Below are 23,036 nucleotides of genomic sequence, written 5' to 3'. Positions count from 1 at the left end.
TAACAAATTAATATCTCGTTATAACGTGATAATTATCTTGTTATAATGGGTTAACTATCTCGTTATAACGAATTAGTATCTTGTTTTAACGAGCTAGTTATCTCGTTATAAAGAGTTAATTATCTCGTTATAACAAATTAGTATCTCGTTATAGCGAATTAGCATCTTGTTATAACGAAATAATCATCTCGTTATAACGAGTTAGTATCTCGTTACAAAGAGTTAACTATCTCGTTATAACGAATTAATTATTGTGGACCTGTTCATTCCAAAATTCATTAATATCAAAATCCGCAAAATTGAATTTATAAAATATCTGGGTTACCCACGATTATTTCACATTACGATTTTGTTTCTCGTAAAGATGAAAAAAATGTTTATTTCTAGCTGCAAACAAAAGAATATATAACGATATCGTTTTTTGTATTCAACAAAAATACTCATTTTCCATTGTCATGAATAAATTTAGATTTCATTGTTTAATACGCCATTCAGAATGGTTTGACAACTTTTTCTGCCTAACTTGATATTTGAGCAACAAATCAGCCACCCTCTATGCAGCTGATTTTATCGAGATTATAAATTTCTATATACTACTGATGCAAACACGTAGAACTGGAGAGCTTCTCCCCTTTCAGCTTCCCTGAGGTGAAAGCTCATGTGAGTTTTTCTGATCACTTTTTGTCCAGCGTCCGTCTCTTCGTCTGTCAGTAAACTTTTTTTTTTACATTTTCAACTTCTTCCCCGGAAGTGCCAGGCAAATTTTAACCAAACGTAGCACAAAGCATCCTTGGGTTAAGGGATTTCAAGTTTGTTCAAATGAAGGGGCAGGGGATTTAAAAGGGAAGGTAGTCACCCAAAAATTCAATAGAGTCATTTAAAAATCGCTCAAGAGCCATTTGGCCAAACAATTTAAATTTAATCCAAGTTTACGTAATTTATGGCCCCCAGAGGTAAGGTGGGATCACAATTGGGAATCAAAGTTTTACGTGCGAATATATAGGAGCAATATTTTAGAATCTTCTCAAGAACCATTGCATCAGAGATGTTGAAAACTTGAAAGTTCCCTTATAAAAAGTTGATTCTAATTTTTTCAGTTCATGGTCCCCCGGGTTAGAGTGGAGACACAATAGGGGATCAAAGTTTAGATTTATATATAGGGAAAACATATAGCTATCTTCTCAAGAACCACTGGGTCAGAAAAGTGATAATTTACATGAAAGCTTCCTTACATTGAATAGATTCAAGTTTGTTCAAATCACGGTCCCCAGGGGTTAGGATGGTGTCACAATAGGGGGTCGAAGTTTTATGTGCCGATATATTTAGGAAAAATCATCAAAACTCTCTTGAACTATTTAAGCTAAATCTTTTATATTTTGTGCATACATTCTTTACAGAAACACCTTTCATGTGATTCCATGGTGTGTGATCTTATGAAATTAACCTGGAATTTTAATTTTAATAAAATTCTGACCTATACAATAAATCCTGGACTATTTAAGATTGATATTCCATATGTTATATAAATTTCTTATGGCAAGATCTTTCATTTCATATCGTTTCCTTTGATCTCGTGGGGATATATATATATATATATATATATATATATATATATATATATATATATATATTTATACATATTCAATAAATTCTTTTTTCTTGGTATCGGGGTAGAATAAAGTCAAAAAATAAAATCCAATTACTCAAACTTTTATCTATAGTGCTTTCGCCCTGCGGGCTCGTCGGTAGATTTTTAAACAATGTAAACAAGTTCCATTATGACGTCAGTCATCCTCGTGACGTTATGTGGGCAACGTCAAACATAATACAGTCATGTTTGTGACGTCAGAGCATTATACAATGTTAATGTTAGGCACTTTTAAAAATACAGACATATTTAAAATAGTTCAGTCTATAAGTTTTAAGCGCCTCTGAATATTCCTGTACATTAAAGGAAACATTCTATGTAAAATGTACATGTTAAATAACATGAAGTAAAAATATTAACAGTTTAGTTTCGGCTTAAACAGTTTTATGAAATAGTTTTCCTTGGCTCTGCGTAATTGTTCATTTTCCTTCTTTTACTTTGTAAAATGGAAAAATATAAAAACTGCCTCCCCCGCACGAATCAAAATGTCTACTACACGGTGTGTTTCTTATTGTAGGATCTCTGATCTGTTGTTTATGTACACGAACACGGTCAGCCAATTTGGTTCCTGTTTGACCTATATAGTTTTCTCCACATGTAGGGCACGTCATACAATAAAGTAGATTTTTAGATTTACACGTCATAGTTGAATTTACATTGAAGATCATTCCGTTCTTGAAAGTTATGGAGTGGCCGGTTTGTATAAATTGGCAAATACCACATCGTGGATCCTCGCATTTGAAGACTGCTGGTTTTTCGGGGTTTGATGTAAATTTGGCTTTAGTGAGAATTTTGTTTTCAAATTTGGTGGTTGACCTCCTCAAGCCCACGGATATACTCCACAGCAGACGTCAACCACCAAATTTGAAAACAAAATTCTCACTAAAGCCAAATTTACATCAAACCCCGAACAACCAGCAGTCTTCAAATGCGAGGATCCACGATGTGGTATTTGCCAATTTATACAAACCGGCCACTCCATAACTTTCAAGAACGGAATGATCTTCAATGTAAATTCAACTATGACGTGTAAATCTAAAAATCTACTTTATTGTATGACGTGCCCTACATGTGGAGAAAACTATATAGGTCAAACAGGAACCAAATTGGCTGACCGTGTTCGTGTACATAAACAACAGATCAGAGATCCTACAATAAGATACACACCGTGTAGCGGACATTTTGATTCGTGCGGGGGAGGCAGATTTTATATTTTTCCATTTTACAAAGTAAAAGAGGAAAATGAACAATTACGCAGAGCCAAGGAAAACTATTTCATAAAACTGTTTAAGCCGAAACTAAACTGTTAATATTTTTACTTCATGTTATTTAACATGTACATTTTACATAGAATGTCTCCTTTAATGTACAGGAATATTCAGAGGCGCTTAAAACTTATTGACTGAACTATTTTAAATATGTCTGTATTTTTAAAAGTGCCTAACATTAACATTGTATAATGTTCTGACGTCACAATCATGACTGTATTATGTTTGACGTTGCCCACATAACGTCACGAGGATGACGTCATAATGGAACTTGTTTACATTGTTTAAAAATCTACTGACGAGCCCGCAGGACGAAAGCGCTATAGATAAAAGTTTGAGTAATTGGATTTTATTTTTTGACTTTATATATATATATATATATATATATATATATATATATATATTATTTATCGAGAGACATATATTGAATAAAAAAATAACACACACCACGAAAAACGACAAGTATCAATAAACTACATTGGTAACAAGAATGATACACTGTAAAATGGTGGTTTTGTTGTAAGGCGTGTTTACTGACGTCAAATGGTGTAGAGAGTTTGTTAGGTCGGGGTGAAAATAGAATTATTCTTGAAAATTACAGAAATCAGATAAATTTAGTGGGAAAACTTCCAAAACAATGTGATTATGAAATAAAAATGGTGGGAAGATAATGATATGGAGTGATTAAGTTCAAAACAACATTTGGTAGTCCGTACCATTGATGATTCGGATATGATAAATAGTTCTGACAACGAAAAATAATATGATTGCCAGAAGAACACGATTAAACAACAAAGTCGAGCAAAAGACACAAATCCCACAATAAAATCAACAAGCCAAAAGGTGAATGGGAGATAAGTCTAAGGAAAAAGATACTGTATTACCTTTTTCAAGCTAATATTTTTTTTCAAGGTCAGAGAATGAAAGCCGCATTCTAGAAATTCTAATATCGCAAGATAAAGAACTATGCGAATTCGAACTTATGTTCATTTGGAATAATGTTTTAACATAGTTCAGATGTCTCAATATGATATATTAATGATATAATAGTCTTCAAGGTCAATACAATTTTTCTTATTATCACCTCATCCCTTTTCTTTTTAAAAAGAGAATAAAAGCCGCAAGGTCGAGACGAGAATGAGAGAGAGAGAGAGAGAGAGAGAGAGAGAGAGAGAGAGAGAGAGAGAGAGAGAAATTCATAATTGTAGTGATGTCTTATGATGTTCTAACATAATTAGGAAGTATTGAATGTCAAACAATAATCGCAAATTTGGGAATCCTCGTTATGGCTAAATTAAGGAACTCAAGGTCAGAGCATTGAAACGAGGGAAACGAATTGTATGTATTTAATCATACAAAAAAAGATATCTTATTGGATGAATTTTGGCGATTAGGCTGTGGATACTGATTTTGACTGAGGATTTATCCTGGATTCATGCGCGTGAAATCATTCAAATTATTCATTCCACCTGGACGGAATGATTTCAAACGACGCATCCAGGATTTTTTTGTGTTCTTTCTCTCTTTATCGGTCCATATTGGGTTATGATCAATAACAATCACTTGCATGTCTTGCCAAGTGTGACCTTCTTTGTTGAAGTGTTCCCCTATGGGTTCGGTCATGCGTTTGGTTTTGATGGTTGATCGGTTGTTGTTGGTCCTAAGTCTGATGTTTGTAGTTTCCCAACATATTCTTGTCCACATCGTTTACAATTGATGAGGTATATGCAGTTGTTCGTTTTACAGGAGAGTTGACCCAATATTTTATACGTTTTGCCTGTAGTGAAGCTTTGGTGCGTTTCTGAATCATGGCTAAATTTGCAAAGCAAACAGCGCTTGTCAGAGCAAGATGAAAAGTCTCCATTGGGTAGGGGGTTGTCTAATCTGGCCCTTACCACCTTGATATTTCTTGGTCGTCTGAAGGACGCCATGGTGGCTCCCCAAATTCCCTTGCCAATCTAGGATTATCCAAGAGTTTAGGGAAGTTATTCTTTAGGATTTTGTTTAGGTCCTTCAATGTTGGGTGGTAAGTAGTGAAGAGAGGTACTCTACAGCATTTCGTTTTCTCCCTACACTGCAACAGTAAAAACCGGTCATTTTTTTAACCTCATCAATGGCATTAGTGACAGATAGCGGCTTGTAACCTCGTTTGCATAAATGAGACTTTAGAATTGCTAGGCCTTTCAGTACATCCTTGAAAATGTGAAGTGGGTGACAGCTGGATGGCATTAGATACAAATGGGCGTCGGTCGGTTTGGTATGGAGATCAAATTCAATTTCACCATTTCTAAGAGTGACTTTTGTATCAAAGAAATGTATTGGTGGTATATGAAATATCCACTGTGAACTTAATACTATGGTGATATGAATTTACAAAGGACACAAAATTGTCAAACTTTCCCTTCCTTCGGCCCATTTGATTTCTTTGTCATCGATGAACCTAAGCTAGCTTAGGGGTTTAGTGGGTACTTGTAGCAAAAGTTGTTTTTCTAGTCCACCCATGAATATGTTAGCATAAGAGGGTGCCATTTTAGTTCCCATAGCCGTCTCACTTACTTTGAGGTAATGTTCCCCATTGAACGTGAAGTTATTGCGTTTAAGTACATGTTCTAGAAGTTCAACCAAGGAGTCCGTGGACGGTTTTTGGTGGTTTCTACTGTTCCAGACTTTTTTGCATGTCTCAATGCCTTCATCGTGAAGAATGTTCGTGTATTATGTTGCAACTTCCGTAGTCACGAGAAGGGTGTTTTCTGGCAAGTTCGAAGTTGGGGGTTTTGTTCATGTAATCTGTCGTGTCTTTGAGGTAGGACGATATGGTTTCTACATGAGGTCGTAGGTGCATGTCCAAAAAACTGTGAGATTTTCTCAGTTGGATGACCAATAGCGCTGACATTTGGACGGCCTGGGATTCCTTCTTTGTGTATTTTGGTAGAAGGTAGAATTGTCCAGGCGTGCTTTCGTTAGAGGGAAAGAGTTCAGACTTATTTCTTCATCGCATCTCATTTTTTTCTAGAGTAACGATGATAGCGTGAGCATTGTTTTTTATGGGGTCAAAATCAATTCTTCTATAGAACAATTGATTTGACAATTGTCTGTTTGCTTCTGCTATATAATATATTTAAACAATATTTTATTATGTATGATACATAAAAGGACTGGACAACAAGCTTTGCCTATATATGCGCTCTTCATAATATATATATATATATATATATATATATATATATATATATATATATATATATAATACAAAGGGGACGAAATAAGGCCTTAGATGACTATATAGATGTCCTTAAATCTACCAAATCATCACTGTGTAACAAAAATACTGTTAAAAAAAATTTGAATTTGATACAGAGAAAAGCCCTTCAAAAACTACAGAATGACTCTGAAATTATCCTCAAAGAGGCAGACAAAGGAGGAGCAATAGTCTGTATGGATAAAGCATTTTACAAAGCCCTTGTGCTTCAATATATAGAGGATAAGAACTTTTCTGTAAAACTACCAGAAAATCCCGATAAAAATATTTTGAGGAATTTAAAACAGATGTGCCGAAAACACGGACACTTGTTAAAAGAAAAAGAATTTGACTATTTAACAAACTTTGAAATGAGAACTAGTAATTTCTATGGGCTACCGAAAATACACAAAAGCAACCACATCAAGACCGCTATTGAAGAACAAAATCAAACATACATAACTACTAGTGAACCTATGGATCTAAAACTACGACCAATTGTGGCTGGACCTGCATGTCCAATACACAGACTCAGTGATTTTATAGATATTTTGTTAAAGGATCTATGCCAAAAAGTTCCTAGCTACATTCGGGATAGTATGGATTTTCTTAACAAACTCCCAGAAATTGTAGACCAGAATACCTTACTTGTGACGTTTGATGTAACGAGTTTATATACAAATATCCCACATGACTTTGGAATAGAGGCTATAACTTTTTGGATAGAAAAACACCCGGAACTTATCCCAAGAAATTTCGCAATGAAATTTATTATAGATTCCATAAAATTCATTTTGGAAAACAACACATTTCATTTTGATGGCGAATTCTACAAACAAATCAAAGGAACAGCTATGGGAACTAAAATGGCCCCTACATACAGCATTTTAGTAATGGGATATTTCGAAGAAATGTTATATCGAAAAGTCGATGAGGAAATGAGTCAAGAGCTTGGACAAAATCTGAGGAATTCATGGAAAAGATATCTAGATGACTGTTTTATATTTTGGGAAAAATCCAAAGAAGACCTGATCAAGTTTCACAATTTGTTGAATACGCTCAATCCAAATATCCAGTTTACCATGGAATACAGTGATACTTCGATTCCCTTTTTGGACATCAAGGTGATAAAACATGAAACCAACATCCTAACTGATATATTTTACAAAAAGACGGACACACACCAATATTTGAATTTCAAATCATGTCATCCTACACACACTAAAAGGAATATCCCGTGCAATTTGGCCAGAAGGATTTGCACTATTGTTAAAGATGATAATACTAAAGACCAAAGACTGGCAGAATTGAAAATATTTCTTACTGCGCAGAATTATCCGGAAACACTCATTCTTTCAGCCATAAATGAAGCAAATAAAATTACACAGCATACACTTAGAACAACAAGAGAAAAAGAACACGATCCTTTCCTAATACCATTTATGACAACTTACAACCCAAAACATATAAATATCTTTCAGGAAGCTAAGAAGCATTTTACAGTTATCGAGCGTGATTTAAAACTTCAAAAAATTATTCCCAAATCCGACCTACTTCACAGCCAAAGACAACCATCCAACTTGAAAAAATTATTAACAAAAGCCAAATTCAATTCAACGCCTGAAAAATACGCAGTTTCTACATGTGGTGACTCAAGGTGTGGTACATGTCCCTTCCTAAAAACAGGACCTTCTATTACTTTTAAATGCGGAAAATATTTTACTGTAAATGATAACATGTCATGCAAGTCGAAAAACTTACTATACTGCATTATTTGCAACGGGTGTTGCGAGGAATATATTGGACAAACTGGAACACAACTAACAGCGAGGATGCGTGTCCATCGCCAACAAATTAACGATCCTAGTACAAGAAATACCCCATGCAGCGAACACTTTGACACCTGTGCTAGACGCAACTACAGCGTATTTCCATTTTATAAACTTAAAACAGAATCAACGTCCATGAGACTTGCTAGTATTTCATTAAACTGTTTTCTCCTAAACTAAACAAACTTTAATCAATGCATATATGAAAAATTCTGATTGTTAAACCTCTTAATTCATCAACTTTTATCATGTAAATGTTCGTGCTTATTTTGTCCAAGCCATCTTTCCCGAACTTTTGTATTATGGCGTCATGTATCTATTCCCTCCTCACAAAGACTATCATGACGTCATGACGTCACAATAGACGTCTCTAAAATAAACAACATTGTATTCATTATTAATTTGTATTCACCTGAGGATGGATGTTAAAATCCAGAAAGCGCTAGTGATTTAAATATATTTTGGAACTGTATATTTTCCTGCTTTTCTTATTGAATTATATATATATATATTTAAAAACATGTGCAAATTGATATACTTTGATGATTTATTTTACAAGATATGCATTTTTACAAACACTTACTAAGTTGACGGTTTTTTTTACCTTGTAAAATTCTAAATTGAGAAAACATTTTGTTTAATCGTTTAAGTACACATAATTGTGTCATTGCCACTACTTGTTTTCAAACTAATCTTAGATATCCTCCTTTTTTCATTTCTAGAAATGAATATGTTGTTTCCTGATGATCCATGACATTCAGTTCCTTTCAAATAACAATTTATATAGAGTCAACTTTATGTGTTGTGTATCACGTACTATATAGACATATCTGGAGGTTCGAAAAGGTGAATGAAAGCACAGGTGCTTGGGTTCAGCCCCCCCCCCCTTCCGAATTAGTTACATGAATTGATTTAATTGTTTTTTATGTTGAAAACATTTGCAACGCATGTCAATAACGTCTTTCATACCCATAAAGTCAAAATAACTCAAAATAAGCCCTTTTTAAAAAATACTCTCACAACAGAATAACAGAACAAGGTTTCTAACTCCCGCATGATGACGTATGCAAAAATGTCAAATTCCTTGGGAAAACTTTGCCCATACTCGTTCAAAATTCATTTACCCCTAAAAGTAATAGCCCCATAACTTCAAAAATCATCTATGGTTTAAATACACAACTTTTTAGTGGCACATTATAGTCCCATCGGAGAATCCTATCGTTTCTTTCAGGTAGTCGTACATTTTCAATTTTGATGGCCGAAAGTTGGTAAAAGCAAATTCAATGAAAAGTCTGAGTTAATAGCATACAATTAACTGCATGTAGCGTACCTCCATATGATCATTGCCATATTTCTACCAGAATGCATTGATCGGATGTCTTGTATGTTTCTTCCAATTATTGCAGACGTTTTCATTTAACGTATGGGTGTCCGGGTAGCGCTCTCGCTTGTTACCGAGCTGCGAATCGAGCCCTATAATCAGCAGTGGATATTATCACCCTATGGGACACGTGGGTTTCCTTTGGGTACTCTGGTTCATTTCTAGAGGTGTTGATTCATGAAAAATTGTAAATTGGAACTCGTGTGACAATCCAATATTTTCACATCTTCGCTAGTCAAGGCGTGAAAAGAGAAACACCTTAAAGCGTCACCCTTGGCTTGCGAAGATGATAGTTTCAATGTTCTTTATCATTTATTCTCAGTGGTACTCTCTTTAGAAAAGTGGACAGGCACATAACCTACATTCGTGGATCCATGTAGGCTATACCAGTCCACTTTTCTAAAGAGAATACCACTGGCCATGCTCCTTTTCTTAAAGTAATTTCAAGCAATGCCCGGTTTCTGTTTACAGTGTTTGTTGTCATGTATCTCAATTTTACATTAAAGCAAGATTTTGAGTTAGTGTGAATAAACTCTCAGGAAAATAACATATCATATATTCACGAATATTAATACAACTCTTGTCAGCAATAGACGCAGAGCACTCAAATTATTGAAGATATCTTTAATTATTTGAAAGATATTATCAATTTATTTGATGAGTGTAACAATTCAATTAAAGATCTCTTCAAATATAATCAATAATATCTTCAATTCTGAATTATTGTGTGCATTAATTGAATTGTTGATAACATATTGATTATGTTCCTGAATTCATTAATTAGAAGAAAGCAGATATTCAATCATATATAGCTCTCATCGATTCAGCAGCATAATTACGAACTAATTCAAGTTATATCGTGATACCTCTGTGTGGTTTTTTTTTTTGGGGGGGGGAGGGGGATGTATCCAGTTATCTTTAAAACGTACTCTTGAAATTTTGATGTTTGGATAAAGTTCATTTGTTATTCCCAGTCACTTTGTTATCAATCGGCATGTCAAATGTCTCACTTATTTTTCATTGTTAGTTGTAGAGGTCAGCTTAAGCTTTCTCAATCAGGCAGTCAATTTCATCCATTATTTCTTATCTGTGATCGTATATATAATTATTGACGTTTTTCCTATTATTGTAGCCTGTAATACAGGATCACACACATAGAGTTTAGCGTATAAATGCATAACATTCAAATCATTCTAGATTTCATAGCCCTTGGGATTATTGATACTTTAACTAATACTCAGGTGTCGGATAATGCCTATGAACTTGTTGTTTCATCAAACTATATTCTATAGATTGCAATTTGCATTTCATATTTCTTCAGGATGCCAGTTTTCATATTACGGTAGAAATTGTTCAGAAAGATGTGGCCATTGCGGAGGCAAGGAACGCTGTGATATCATCAACGGATCCTGCCCTGGATCATGTGAACCTGGATATAAAGGACCGAAATGTAAAAGAGGTGTGTAAAAGACACAGCAAAACAGAAAATACATATTACAAAGTCCTATAAGAGCTACATTTCTCGCGCTTAAGTTTACAAGTATATTGCACACATTATTGGTCTTATTCACTTTTCATTATACATGGAATCGTACATCAGATAAGTTTTGCGCTGAAAATAGTGAATTTTTGGCGGATGATGTAAATGCACGAAAAATATGAACGTCAAAAATCGTTCTGGTATAAGTAATACACTTGTTACATGAAATCCTTACATATAACGAGACATGATTATAATCTACCGATTATAAAGTCTCCCAAACGAAATATTGAGTGTATAAAAGTGGCTTTTTTAGTATCACTATTTTTCACCCTTGACAAAATCCATTCTCATTTTTACTTCATTTAAACATTTTTTTATCACTAAGCCTTCGATTTGAAAGTCTTCAAAAAATCCCTGTTTTTTCTTCAGTAAAACTGGTGTCACTTGACCTTCATACTAGTTTGTAGGTCTCAGCATCCTCTTATCAGTTTTGATAATCCATGTCTCTATCAGTCCTGGTTCTAAAGTTATGCAAGTTTTTATAATCAAGGTCAATGGGGATATTAATTTGTAGGTCACTACACCTTTTTTCATTTCTGAAGATTACATGGCTCTATCAGTCTCAGTTCTAAAGTTATATCATACTTATGTTTGGGGCGAGAGGTCAAGGTAACTTGACTTTGATACCAATTTGTAGATCCCATCATCATTATAGTATTTCTGAAGATCACATCTCTTTATCAGACCTAGTTCTGAAAGTAATACCAAATTCATTATCTAAGGTCAGAAGTCAAGGTCACTGGAGTCACTTGACATTCCTACTGATTTGTAGATACCATCCTTTCATCATTTTTGAAGATCCAATGTCTCTATCAATTTCAGTTTTAAAATTATATGAGTTTGTATGGTCAAGGTCACTGGAGTCACTTGACCATGACAAATTTGTAAATCTTGTCATAATTTCATCATTTCTGAAGATCCCATATGTCTAACAGACCTGGTTCTTAGGTAATACCATTTTTATGTTCTAAGGTAAAGATCACTGGAGTCACTTGACCTTGACACTAGTTTGTAGATTTGTTCTTATCATTCCTGAAGATGTCATGCCTCTATCAATTCCAATTCTAAAATTATATGATTTTGTATGATCAAGGTCAAGGTCACCTGAATCACTTTACCTTGAGACCAATTTGTAGATCTCATAACCCTTTCATCATTTCTGAAGACCCTATATGTCTGTCAGACGTGGTTCTTAAGTAATATCAGTTTATATTCTAAGGTCAAGGTCACAAGAGTCACTTAACTCTAGTTTGTAGATTCTGTCATCCTCTTGTCATTTCAGAATATCCTGTCACTATTAGTGCTGTTTTCATAGCTATACCAAATTATATGTTCATGGTCAGAGGTCAAGGTCACTGGAATCCCTTGACCTTGGTACTGATGTATAGGCCTTGTCATTATCCATTCATTTCTAAAGACCCAAAAACTCTATCTATCATATTTGTCAAGTTATATCTGTTGAATTTTGGAATTATTTTCCCCCCATAAAGTTCTATGTTAAACCCCACCCCATCTGATCCGCCTAAAATGTACCCCAACCCCCTTCAATCTGACAACAAAAACATTTCTGCACTTCTAGATGCAGTGGCCTATCATATACTTCAATATCTATTCTTTTCATCCAGTGGTTACGGAGAACCGTGTAGGACAGTCTTAGGTGAGAAAAAAAGAAGAAACGGAAGAAAAATAAGAACCGAGCAAAACAATAAGCCTCCAAACCTCGTTTTGGTAGACTTAATAAAGCTCTAAGATCTTAAACTACTTTTTATATTAAAAAAAAACCCACTAAATATTCCCGGTGCCAAAATTACTGATTGTTGAAAGCAGGGAATAATTTAAAATCGTATTGATACATAGAGGCCACGAATGTGTATTATGAATATACAGGAAGTGGGGAAACGTAGATTCTGTGACAGTTATTCTTAATTGTACAAAGCCTATACAGCGAGGTTAGCTGAATCTGGCGTAAAACAGACGAAGAAACAGAGCCAAAGTAGATCACACCTATGACTGAGAAGGGTTTCTTCGTATATATTGTACTTCATATAATATGTTGGATTGCATAAAATTAGTACCCTTTGTGTTTTGATAATTTTTTCATGTATAACTATTTCAACTCAAATTAATATATCTAAAATATATTTTACTTGACAGTGCGTTAAGGGTACTTTTGGATGTAGGATAAGAAATGATTGAATGAAAACATTTTAAAATGCTAGGGTGTCACTGACTGTGCCCTTCCAATGACTCGTACCCGCGATAAACTATACACGGTTCTGCTGAATCTAACGTCAGGCAGATTCAGAAGCAGACAAGATAGGGGTATACTATTTGCCTTAATCTGGTTGGCTATGTATGCTTTCTAAAAATATATTCATGTATAATTGTTTCAACTCAAAAAGGTCTAGTTGTCATTTGTTTTCAGAATGTGCTAAGGGTAGTTTCGGAAGGAACTGTAGAAAAAAATGTAGTGGTCACTGCGTTGGAAGTTTACCGTGTAGAAACACAGACGGTGTTTGTCCAAAAGGGTGTATGGATGGATGGACAAATTCCTACTGCAATGAAAGTAAAGTATAACGATATTCAGAGAAAAAAAATAATGCTTTCGCTTTGGGATAATTACAGTTTTGATTAACTACCCGAATGATGTCATAGTTAATCCGAATTTTAAAAACATGACGTTAATCAGGTGATTTTTTCTTCTTAAAGAATTGAAAACTAATTAAATAGATACAACTCGCATTTAATAAGAAGAAAAGAAAGTATTTACCATTCAATTTGATAATTATACCCCGCATATATTGGAATGCCATGTCCGTCTGTCTGTCCGTCTGTCTGTAGACATGATTTTGTCCGGGCATGTCCTATGAAACTAATGCATGGATTTTTCTGATAATTTGTACACCCATTACTCACCATTATGAAGATGTGCACCTGGTATTCTCATATTGACTGAACATTTTTTTCTTCAAGTTACAGGATTTTTTCTACTTATGGACTTTCATTTTTAACTAAAAGAGTATATCTTAAAAATTCTTAAAGAAATTTGATTTAAACATCTCAAATAAATTGTTTTTAGACTGAAGTTATGAATTTCTTATTCTGAATTAAAATATTTAAAGTATAAGAAAATGATGCTAATTTCAATTTTATTAAAAAATATAGCTGTTTGAGAATATTAAGAAAAAAATTTAAGGTTTGAATCAGACCTTTTATTTATTTTTTATCAAAGGGAAATAACATTTATGTACCTTACATTTTGATTTATATTGAATGTATGAATTTCCGGCTGTCGAGGAGGGGGGTCATACTCTAGCAATTTTAAAACCATTTACCAAACTAAGAGAAATGATAATAAACAATTAAATTCTCTGAAAATCCTATTTATCGGTATAGTGATTATGTTGAACATCACCTAAAATATTTGATTATGCAACCTCAGGTTTGACTTAGGAAATCCGTTTTTATCCATTGTATAGTGTATCCTTCATGTAGTTAAATCATTCTAATCCTGTTTTGTTAATCTTTCAATTGCAATTAACAAACTCTATCGATCGAACATTTATCAACATATCTTGCAAAGACCTCGTTTTCTGATTTCTCATCATTTCATCAGCATGTCAGCCTCCACACTACGGTAGAAAATGTAAAGAAACGTGTGGCCATTGCAGAAAGAGCAAACCCTGTCATCACATAAACGGAACCTGTCCTGACTCATGTGAACCTGGATATAGAGGGGGGAAGTGCGCTACAAGTATGTAAAATACAATACAAAATAGAAAGTTCAGGAAGTGTTACACTTTTCATAAATCAGTCTTGCACACTTTTATTCCAACACGCGTATGCACAATGCCGTATAAGTTTTACATGTTACAGTTTTGAGAAAGAAAAACATCGTAAGCGCGGAATGAATATCCATTGTTTATAATAAAATTGTCTTTATTATTGGCCATATCCCTATCATGAACATGCGAGGTCAAACCTCCCCCATAGGTAATACCAGCTGTATACACAGAATCCATACAATTGCTGTATTTATGAAATCGTGAAATATACTTTTATCATAGAATCATTTCAGGACATGTTACGTGCTGCCATTTGAAATCTTACAACCTAATATTGACGTAAAGTTGAGGATTCCAGAACTTCATATTAGTATAGATGATTAATCTCTACTAGAATTGTTGTAACGGAAAACTTACTCCGTCTGCATCTTTTCGATCTCGATACGAACAATATGGCATCGGAATGGTCATAACTTTATAACACATCCTAATTGTTTTCATCGATGCACGGTGTTTTATCACACCTTGACAATTATCATTCTTTAGAGACAAATTATATAGCATTAAATCTTGTAAAAACGATGGTGAAAGTGGAAGTGTCTATTTGAAAACAATGTTCCAAAGTTACAGCTATTTTTGTGTCACCATATATAATAGTGCAACTTTTGTAAATCATTTTAATTCCTTTTCTCGAATGTATATGGATGTGAGTGTTTGTATGAGTAGAGTTCATATTATGTTATGGTAAATCGGAAAAGCAAAATCCCGACTGCAAAGCAGACAAACCAGACGTTTAAAACACCCGAATAATCAACATAATTGCCAGTACCCTATCCGGGTTTATAAATTAATCGTGCGCAGAACATTCTATGCAGCATCGATACAGTTGGGTGACATCAAGAATATATGCCCATTACATATGCATGTAACACTTTCCCAATTATTAAAGATTTGTATCCTATCTTAATGTACTGGGAAATCAGATATGGCATCTAGGAGGTTTAGTAGTACTTGCAGTTTTGAAATCTTGAAAATGAATGTTCATGTCAAACTGTATGCTCCGACTAACTTTAAAGATGAGAACATTGCATTGCGGTACCCAAAAAATCCAAAAGAGATAAAGCCGAAAACAAAGTCCGTCTAAACTGGTGATATATGTAGAATTTCAATTTTAATCAATTCGATTACGTTTATCTAGAATATTATCTTTCTAAGAAAACGATAAATACCTGTGGGAAAATAATCTCTACAAAGAACAACCGTCACACTATTTCCACACTGCACTAGCTACAGCTGTATATAACTTATCTCAACACGTGTAGGTTATTTCTGTTTAAGTATAAAACACATCCGATCAGGGACACGACCTGTTTGTTATGTGATACCCAAGTGCTCCGATTTAAACGTGGATCGAATTAATTAACTAAGGTAAAATGTTAATTAGTAGTCGTACCGAACTGTCTGATTTAAACACGTAGCTGCGTTTTGGGGTGTACATATGATATATACGCTAATCGTGTAGGACGAACTTAAAATATAAAATATTAGGATAGCGTACAAGCGGTTTTTTGATTTGGTTTTTTTTATTTGTTTTATTTCTCTGATAATTTTTCATTCATACTGAGATGTAACAGCTGCTTAAGAGCTTGTCTACGAGAAAACCATGCAAAATGTGATGGAAGCAAGGTTGTCGGACCAACAACATATTTTGAGTGTAATAAAGTACATCAATATCAAATACTTTGGCATATTTTTTTTCGGGGGTGTAGTCATTGGATAGGGATTTGCAGCCATGTTACTAAAAATAGCACTTTTGTTCTGACAAAAGGGTAAAATTATGTATATTTTACCCTTTCTATCTTAAAATTCTAACAGGTTATTGAAAATGGATTTTTATAAATTGACACAGTTTATAAAACAACTGGATATGCATATTCATATTGTTTAGTGGGAATCTAACATTTCACTTATGTTTAAGTGCACAAAGGTCACAAATTTGGCACGATTTCAGATTTTGATAAATTGCAGAAAATGATAACTTTTAAATCAACTAGTAGTCAAAAAGTAACGCTTTGATTTATTCAAAATTACTTTCATCTTATAGAGAAGAAGTATATTTACGATATATCAAAAATCTGTCTTTGGACTCTCGATTATAGTAAATATATTAAAACTTCAAGTTAGGCATTTTTTCCTGCTTGTAGAGCTTTTATTCTGGTAGCCACCTAAACCTGTTTGCCATGCATGGTCCTTGTTATCTTATTAAGTCTTATATAATTTTATGATTTCACATCAGATGACCAGAAGTATGTATCAATCATTTTTTGTAGCTATGGGTCCTGGTTGCCATGGTGACAAATTGCAAAATTTGAAAAAAAAATAACGTTTCTAAAAAAATAATATGCATCGTATGAATAGTTGTAATTTAACAAAATTGATATTTGTGTACTTTTAAAATGCAATTTTTAAAAACAAATTTCATGCCAATTTATATTATGCTATACATAATAAATTCTTTATTTAGACAGGATAGCACGATTAATACAAATGACTAGTTTACATTGTGGTCCTACAGAGACTTAAATATACCACAAGCAATTGGATCATATTTCTTCATAAATTGCTTTTCCCATGGATACAATAAGGATAAATCTATTTTTTTTTTAATCTGACTGGTTATTGAACACATTCTGAAATAATCATACTTAATTGCAAATACTAAGCCAGATAGCAATGTAACTTTTGAAAAGTTGTATGAGAGTCACAATATTGATATTCTAAAACAAATAAAATTGTTGCCATAGTAACATTTAGACCAATTTAAAGACTGACGTGCTTTAAGTTCAAAGGTAAAACTTGTATGAAGACAGAACTTAATAAATATCCACAGTATAATACCCCAAATCTTTATCTTTTCCTCGGGACAGTTAACACGTCATATGAAGTTGTCAGGTACAATATATTAGATAAAAAGTACTTTGTGGTTAGGAATTTTTAGATGTCATCAAACTTTAACAAATGAAGTACCCAGAAAAAAAATTGAGCAGCAACCCTTAAACAATTAAATAACATGCTTAATATGTACATATAAACAAGAGTTGTCAAATGACTGTACCTAACCGTTTGTTCAAAAGGTTAAAAGTTTTTTGAAAAACAGGTCAAAGTCCAAGGTCGACGTTGACAGTTCTGGTAACAAAAGAAATGGCATTTATGTTTGAAACATCAAAGATCTATCACTCTTGGTTCAAAAGATATAACCAAGATAAAGTTTTTGAACAGTACGTCACAGTTCAATGCAAAGGTCGTTAGGTCAAACCAAAACAAAGGTCTCTTCATGAGGTATCTATATATGTAAAATATCAAAGCCTCATTCCTATTGGTTCAAAAGACATAGCCCAGGTTGAAGTTGTTTTTTTTTTAAAAATAGGTCAAGGTCACAAGGTACCACATCAAAGGTCTCTTCATGGGGAATCAATAAGGGATATATCAAAACCCTACCCCCTTGGTTTAGAAAATATAACCCATGTTAAAATGTTTCCTTAAAGTAGCGCCGATGCAACACTGGGGTCAGTACAATACATGTATATCTCCGGATAGTCGCCCCTGTGAGGTAAAAGGAAGGTGCATATTCTGTACTTGTCTTTCTTTGTTTTTTATTCTTACATGTAGCGTATTATTCTACATTCTAAATCCATGCGAAAGGGTTCGAAGCAGCCATATTCAATACTGGAAATTAATGATTATAAACATTATATTGAGAGGTAATGGTAAAATGCTCTTAGATAGTGAATGATCTTGTTAAAATCATAAAATAATCAATAATGTTGAATATATCTAAATACAGAAATATTCTTTGCATTCGCACTCCACTCCTAACACCATTACACGTACAAATAAAATATAGCTTAAATACCAACTGACAGTAATCGCATAAATTGCACCGAAGATGAAAGTCAGATAAAAATAACGTCCGAATTCGCACAAAAGTAAAGAAGTTCGCTTGTAATATAATTTGTAATGAAATGTATTGTTTATACCTGACCCGGCTTGTATAGTCCTGTCTAAACACGTACAGTGTAGGTGGAGAGGCCCCGTAGTTGGCACTCATCACCAGGGCGGAGGGTGTGGGTGGGTGGCAATTTTTTTTTATAGAACCTCCAACCTCTCTAAAAATTACTTTTAACACAACCCGAAGCTCAAAATCCTTTATAATGATAATAATGGGGGGGGGGGGGGTCCAAGGATTTAATTCATCAGTTCAAGCTTCCATTTCAATTGTTTATTGATTGCCATAAAAAAAAGTAGAGGGGGGGGGCTGATTTAGCTAAAGAGACCTGATCGAAATAATCTTCGGTTTCCCTGTCAGATAAATGATTTTTCCAATTTTTTTCCCGATCAATTTCTCATTATGAACAAAGTATAGTGACGATCCAAACTCTACATACATCAATGACTTTAAAAAACTACATTAGCATATACATATACGTAATACCATATCAGTTTACAATATCTATATATTTGTTGTTGGTAAAATAGAGAAAGGTGTAAATTTTCGCATGTTGAATCGTAACCTATGATTAAGCATCACGTATGTCATGTTGTTACATTGAGCACTGAAGAAGAAAGACACCGAGCAAAACTGTTACATTATACATTCTTTGAGTTCACTTTATGCATTTTTATTTCACACTTTTCTTATTTTGTCCTGTCCTCATTACTTAGTGCATATATGTAAACTAATAGCACATTTTTGTCATCAATCATGATGGTAAATACATTTTGCAAATTCGGGGAGGGGGTGCACTAGATCCTCACATGCTCCATCGGGACTGACTATAGATGCATATTTTCTTTGATTTCCTCCATATAACATCTAAGCATTCTCGGTTAATGCATGAATTATCAAGGAAAGAATGCTTTCAATTCTTCAATGACAAGATGCCTGACCACTGGTACTAGTTTGCAGTATAACAGGACGAAAACCGGATACTTTTTAAACCCTGCCAATATTTAGAAATTTCTGGATTACATTCGCAGATACTGTTATGTCTTTCACTGATATCACATCAACACGATGTACAAATTATCAAATCACATTTCAAGTTGGAGTCATAACATTCCATAATATTGCTATCATTCTGTACCTTCTACGTATGAAGAGTGCATCAAAGGGGAGGTAATTCCAGCAACAGATATATTTCATTAAAAGACCCCCCTTTTCATATAAAATAGTAGATTACTGGGATTTATTTATTAGAAAATGATAAATCTATAAATAAAATTAAATTTCCAAACAATTTATGCATGTAATATCACAAATTTTAAATCTTTAATCCTTTAAAAGATAATTTTAAATGCTTAAAAACATTCATTTTTGTCAGTTTTCAAATTTCAATTGCAAATGAACTGCCAAAAGTTCAAAGTACAATTTTTTTTATATTTTACAGACAAGGATTTGATATCAAAGTATTATACACTTTTAAAGAAATTTAAGCGTTAGTTTTGCAGCAACACCTATTTCAAAATTGACCATATAACACAAAATGAAAAAAGTTTGGCACAATGCCAAATTGCAGGCTTCATGTAATCTCTATATGGACACTTATGATGTCAAACATGATTTCTCCATAAGTGGTTTACATGGAAATATCATAAAAAATCCATTCTTTTCATAAGCCTTCAGAATTGATTTGCATTTTTGAAAAAACAAAACCGTAATATTTAAGGATTTTTCTTGTGTTCAAAGACTAATCCATGTGTAAATACAGAATGCACTGTTACTAAAATAGAAACGACCTATCAATAAATTGACCTCAAATTATAATTATTCCAACCATAAACTCCAATGATATAAATGATTAGAAATGATATTGATGACCACCATTTCCTTCATTTTTATATATTGACATGGTTTTCTCGTAGACAAGCTCTTAAGGTGAAGTTCCACAAACTTAAACTGTAACATTAAGAGTTTATTGTCGTGGTAATGCAAAACGAAACTTTGGTTTGAAGGTTCCATTTCTCATTTTAAAATTCTGAGCGCTTGGCGAATAAGTAGTCACTACCTTTCATTGAGTATTAGGTTTAATGCGGTCAAAGCACTTATCCATTAACCATAATGCATGAATATCACAACCAAATGACCAATGCATAACGAACATGTACTTTGTATATGCAATAGTTTCTATTTATTGACAATTGTATTTCTATCTCGATAAAACAAGAACCGAACTTCCTGATCTTGTACAGTGAAACTTTTATTTCTGTGTCGGAAAACAAGAACCCAATTTCTTTCATTCATTATCAAGAATTTTACAGTGAAACATGATGATAGCGAACAAACGGGGGCAACGATTTACAGTTCGCTACAACACAACTTCGTTATATCCGAGTTTTGGGGATTATTTTCGTCACAATATGGTAATAAATATCACTTCGCAAAAAGCATGAACTACGTATCAGTGTGTTCGTTATAAGCGTGTTTAACTGTAGAAAGGCGATGAAAGAGGTGAAATAGAAGCCTGCCCAACGCGCTCTCTGATGAGAGAAATTTTGATACTATCAATAAATTAGAACTTTTACGTGTAACACAAAAGAAGAACAAGTAAACTGCAACTACTGTACAACCAGGATTTTATTTTATAAACTTGATTGCTGATAATATGTGTGTGTGTGTGTGTGTGTGTTTGCGCGCGCGTGTGTGTGTATGTGATATAACTTTTTAAAGGATGAATTAAGCATCATACCACCATGACATATCACAACACATGCGATTAGCTATATCATACTATTCAAAATTTAAGTATCATGCCACTCGTGTACACTAGGTCAATCTTATTCTTGAACAAAGTTTTGAATTTTCGAATTACGAAGATAACCTCCATTACAATGTAATATTTGGCGGCGGCCCCACTGATTGGACAGTTTTCTAGTTTTTCATCCAAATTACAATAAATAAAACCTTTAGGTATATGCGATCCAATGTGTTTTTATTCATTTAGATCTTTCTTCAATAGATTGATAAAGAAAGAAATCCGGTATCGAGAAATGTAGTTTTACAGACATACAGTCATGTGTAAAACTACAAAAAGCTGGATGTTGCATGTTTCAGTTTGCTTTATCATTCAATAAACAAAAGGGCGTCTGGTGTCTTGTAAACTTTATGATGAATTAGCAATAGTGTTTTGGCATAAAACTTCTATCATTGTAGGGTGCAAGAACGGATTTTACGGTACTAACTGTAGTCAAGTCTGTGGACATTGTGCGAAAAACGCAACATGTGATCACGTGGATGGTACTTGTCCTTCTGGGTATTGTGAACCTGGATGGAAGTTCAACTCTAAGAGATGTGACGAAGGTATGTTTATAATGCAAGGTGAAAACGAACAGTGATCAATCTCACAACTCATATAAGCAATACAAAATAGATACATGTGTAGTTGGGCAAACACAGAGGTGGGATCAGGTGCATAGGAGGAGTAAGCATCCCCCGTTGATCGCTCACACCCGCCATGAGCCCTATTGACAGCCAACGAGTGCCGATATTCACCAATATAAGTTCAATAACCCTTTTATTATATAACTCAGGTATTTAGTCGTTAAATTATATCCCTTTTCACTCAAAATACTTCAAAATAGCCGATATTTCATCAATATTGGCAGTGTGCAATATTAACATGCATTTCTTAACTGTTCAATATTTAACCCGTCATTAATGCATGAGGCAAACTGATTTTGTGAATGGGGACATCATAATTTAAGTACATTAAAACAAATACCAGCTCTGTCAGATTCGGATTTGATATAATCTCTTGATGCTTTAAAACATTCTTTTAAAATTCTCATTTCAGAGTGTGATGACGGACGTTATGGACTCTACTGCAGGGATACATGTAGTGGTCACTGTGCTGGCGGATTACCCTGTAGGAAAACAGACGGTGTATGTACCGGGGGGTGTACGGATGGATGGACACATTCTTACTGCAATAAAAGTAAGGGTACAACACAGAAAATGCGGGATCTATATACCCAAATCAATCAATCGGAATAAACGTCGATGTTTGGATATGCATACACTTGCGAAGTGGCGATAAGTTTACATCTTCAATTCTAATTCAAATAACTATATACATCTTACCGGGGGGTGTACGGATGGATGGACACATTCTTACTGCAATAAAGGTAAAGGTACAACACTGAAAATTTGAAATCTATATTCACAAATAATTAATCGGAATGAATATCGATGTTTGGATATATGTCCACTTGAGAAACGGCGATAAGTTTACACCTTCAATTTTAGTTAAAATGACTATATATCTCTTACCTCCAATATGTGGTATTT

General features: G+C 33.9%; 1 protein-coding gene across 3 annotated transcripts in view; it reads left to right on the top strand.

Moving 5' to 3' along the window:
* LOC125661172 (multiple epidermal growth factor-like domains protein 11) overlaps positions 1-23,036 on the top strand; it is a 56,650-nt gene that overhangs the window by 18,624 nt on the left and 14,990 nt on the right. For all 3 annotated transcript variants that reach the window (XM_056147162.1, XM_056147164.1, XM_056147163.1), the window contains exons 6-10: positions 10,686-10,823; positions 13,333-13,473; positions 14,524-14,661; positions 21,903-22,049; positions 22,543-22,683. In XM_056147162.1, the coding sequence (XP_056003137.1) occupies positions 10,686-10,823; positions 13,333-13,473; positions 14,524-14,661; positions 21,903-22,049; positions 22,543-22,683 (705 nt within the window). The remainder of the gene's footprint in view (positions 1-10,685; positions 10,824-13,332; positions 13,474-14,523; positions 14,662-21,902; positions 22,050-22,542; positions 22,684-23,036) is intronic.

This window comes from Ostrea edulis, chromosome 8 (genome assembly GCF_947568905.1).
Source record: "Ostrea edulis chromosome 8, xbOstEdul1.1, whole genome shotgun sequence".
Taxonomy (NCBI): Eukaryota; Metazoa; Mollusca; class Bivalvia; order Ostreida; family Ostreidae; genus Ostrea; species Ostrea edulis.
This window is presented reverse-complemented; position numbering and strand designations above follow the sequence as displayed.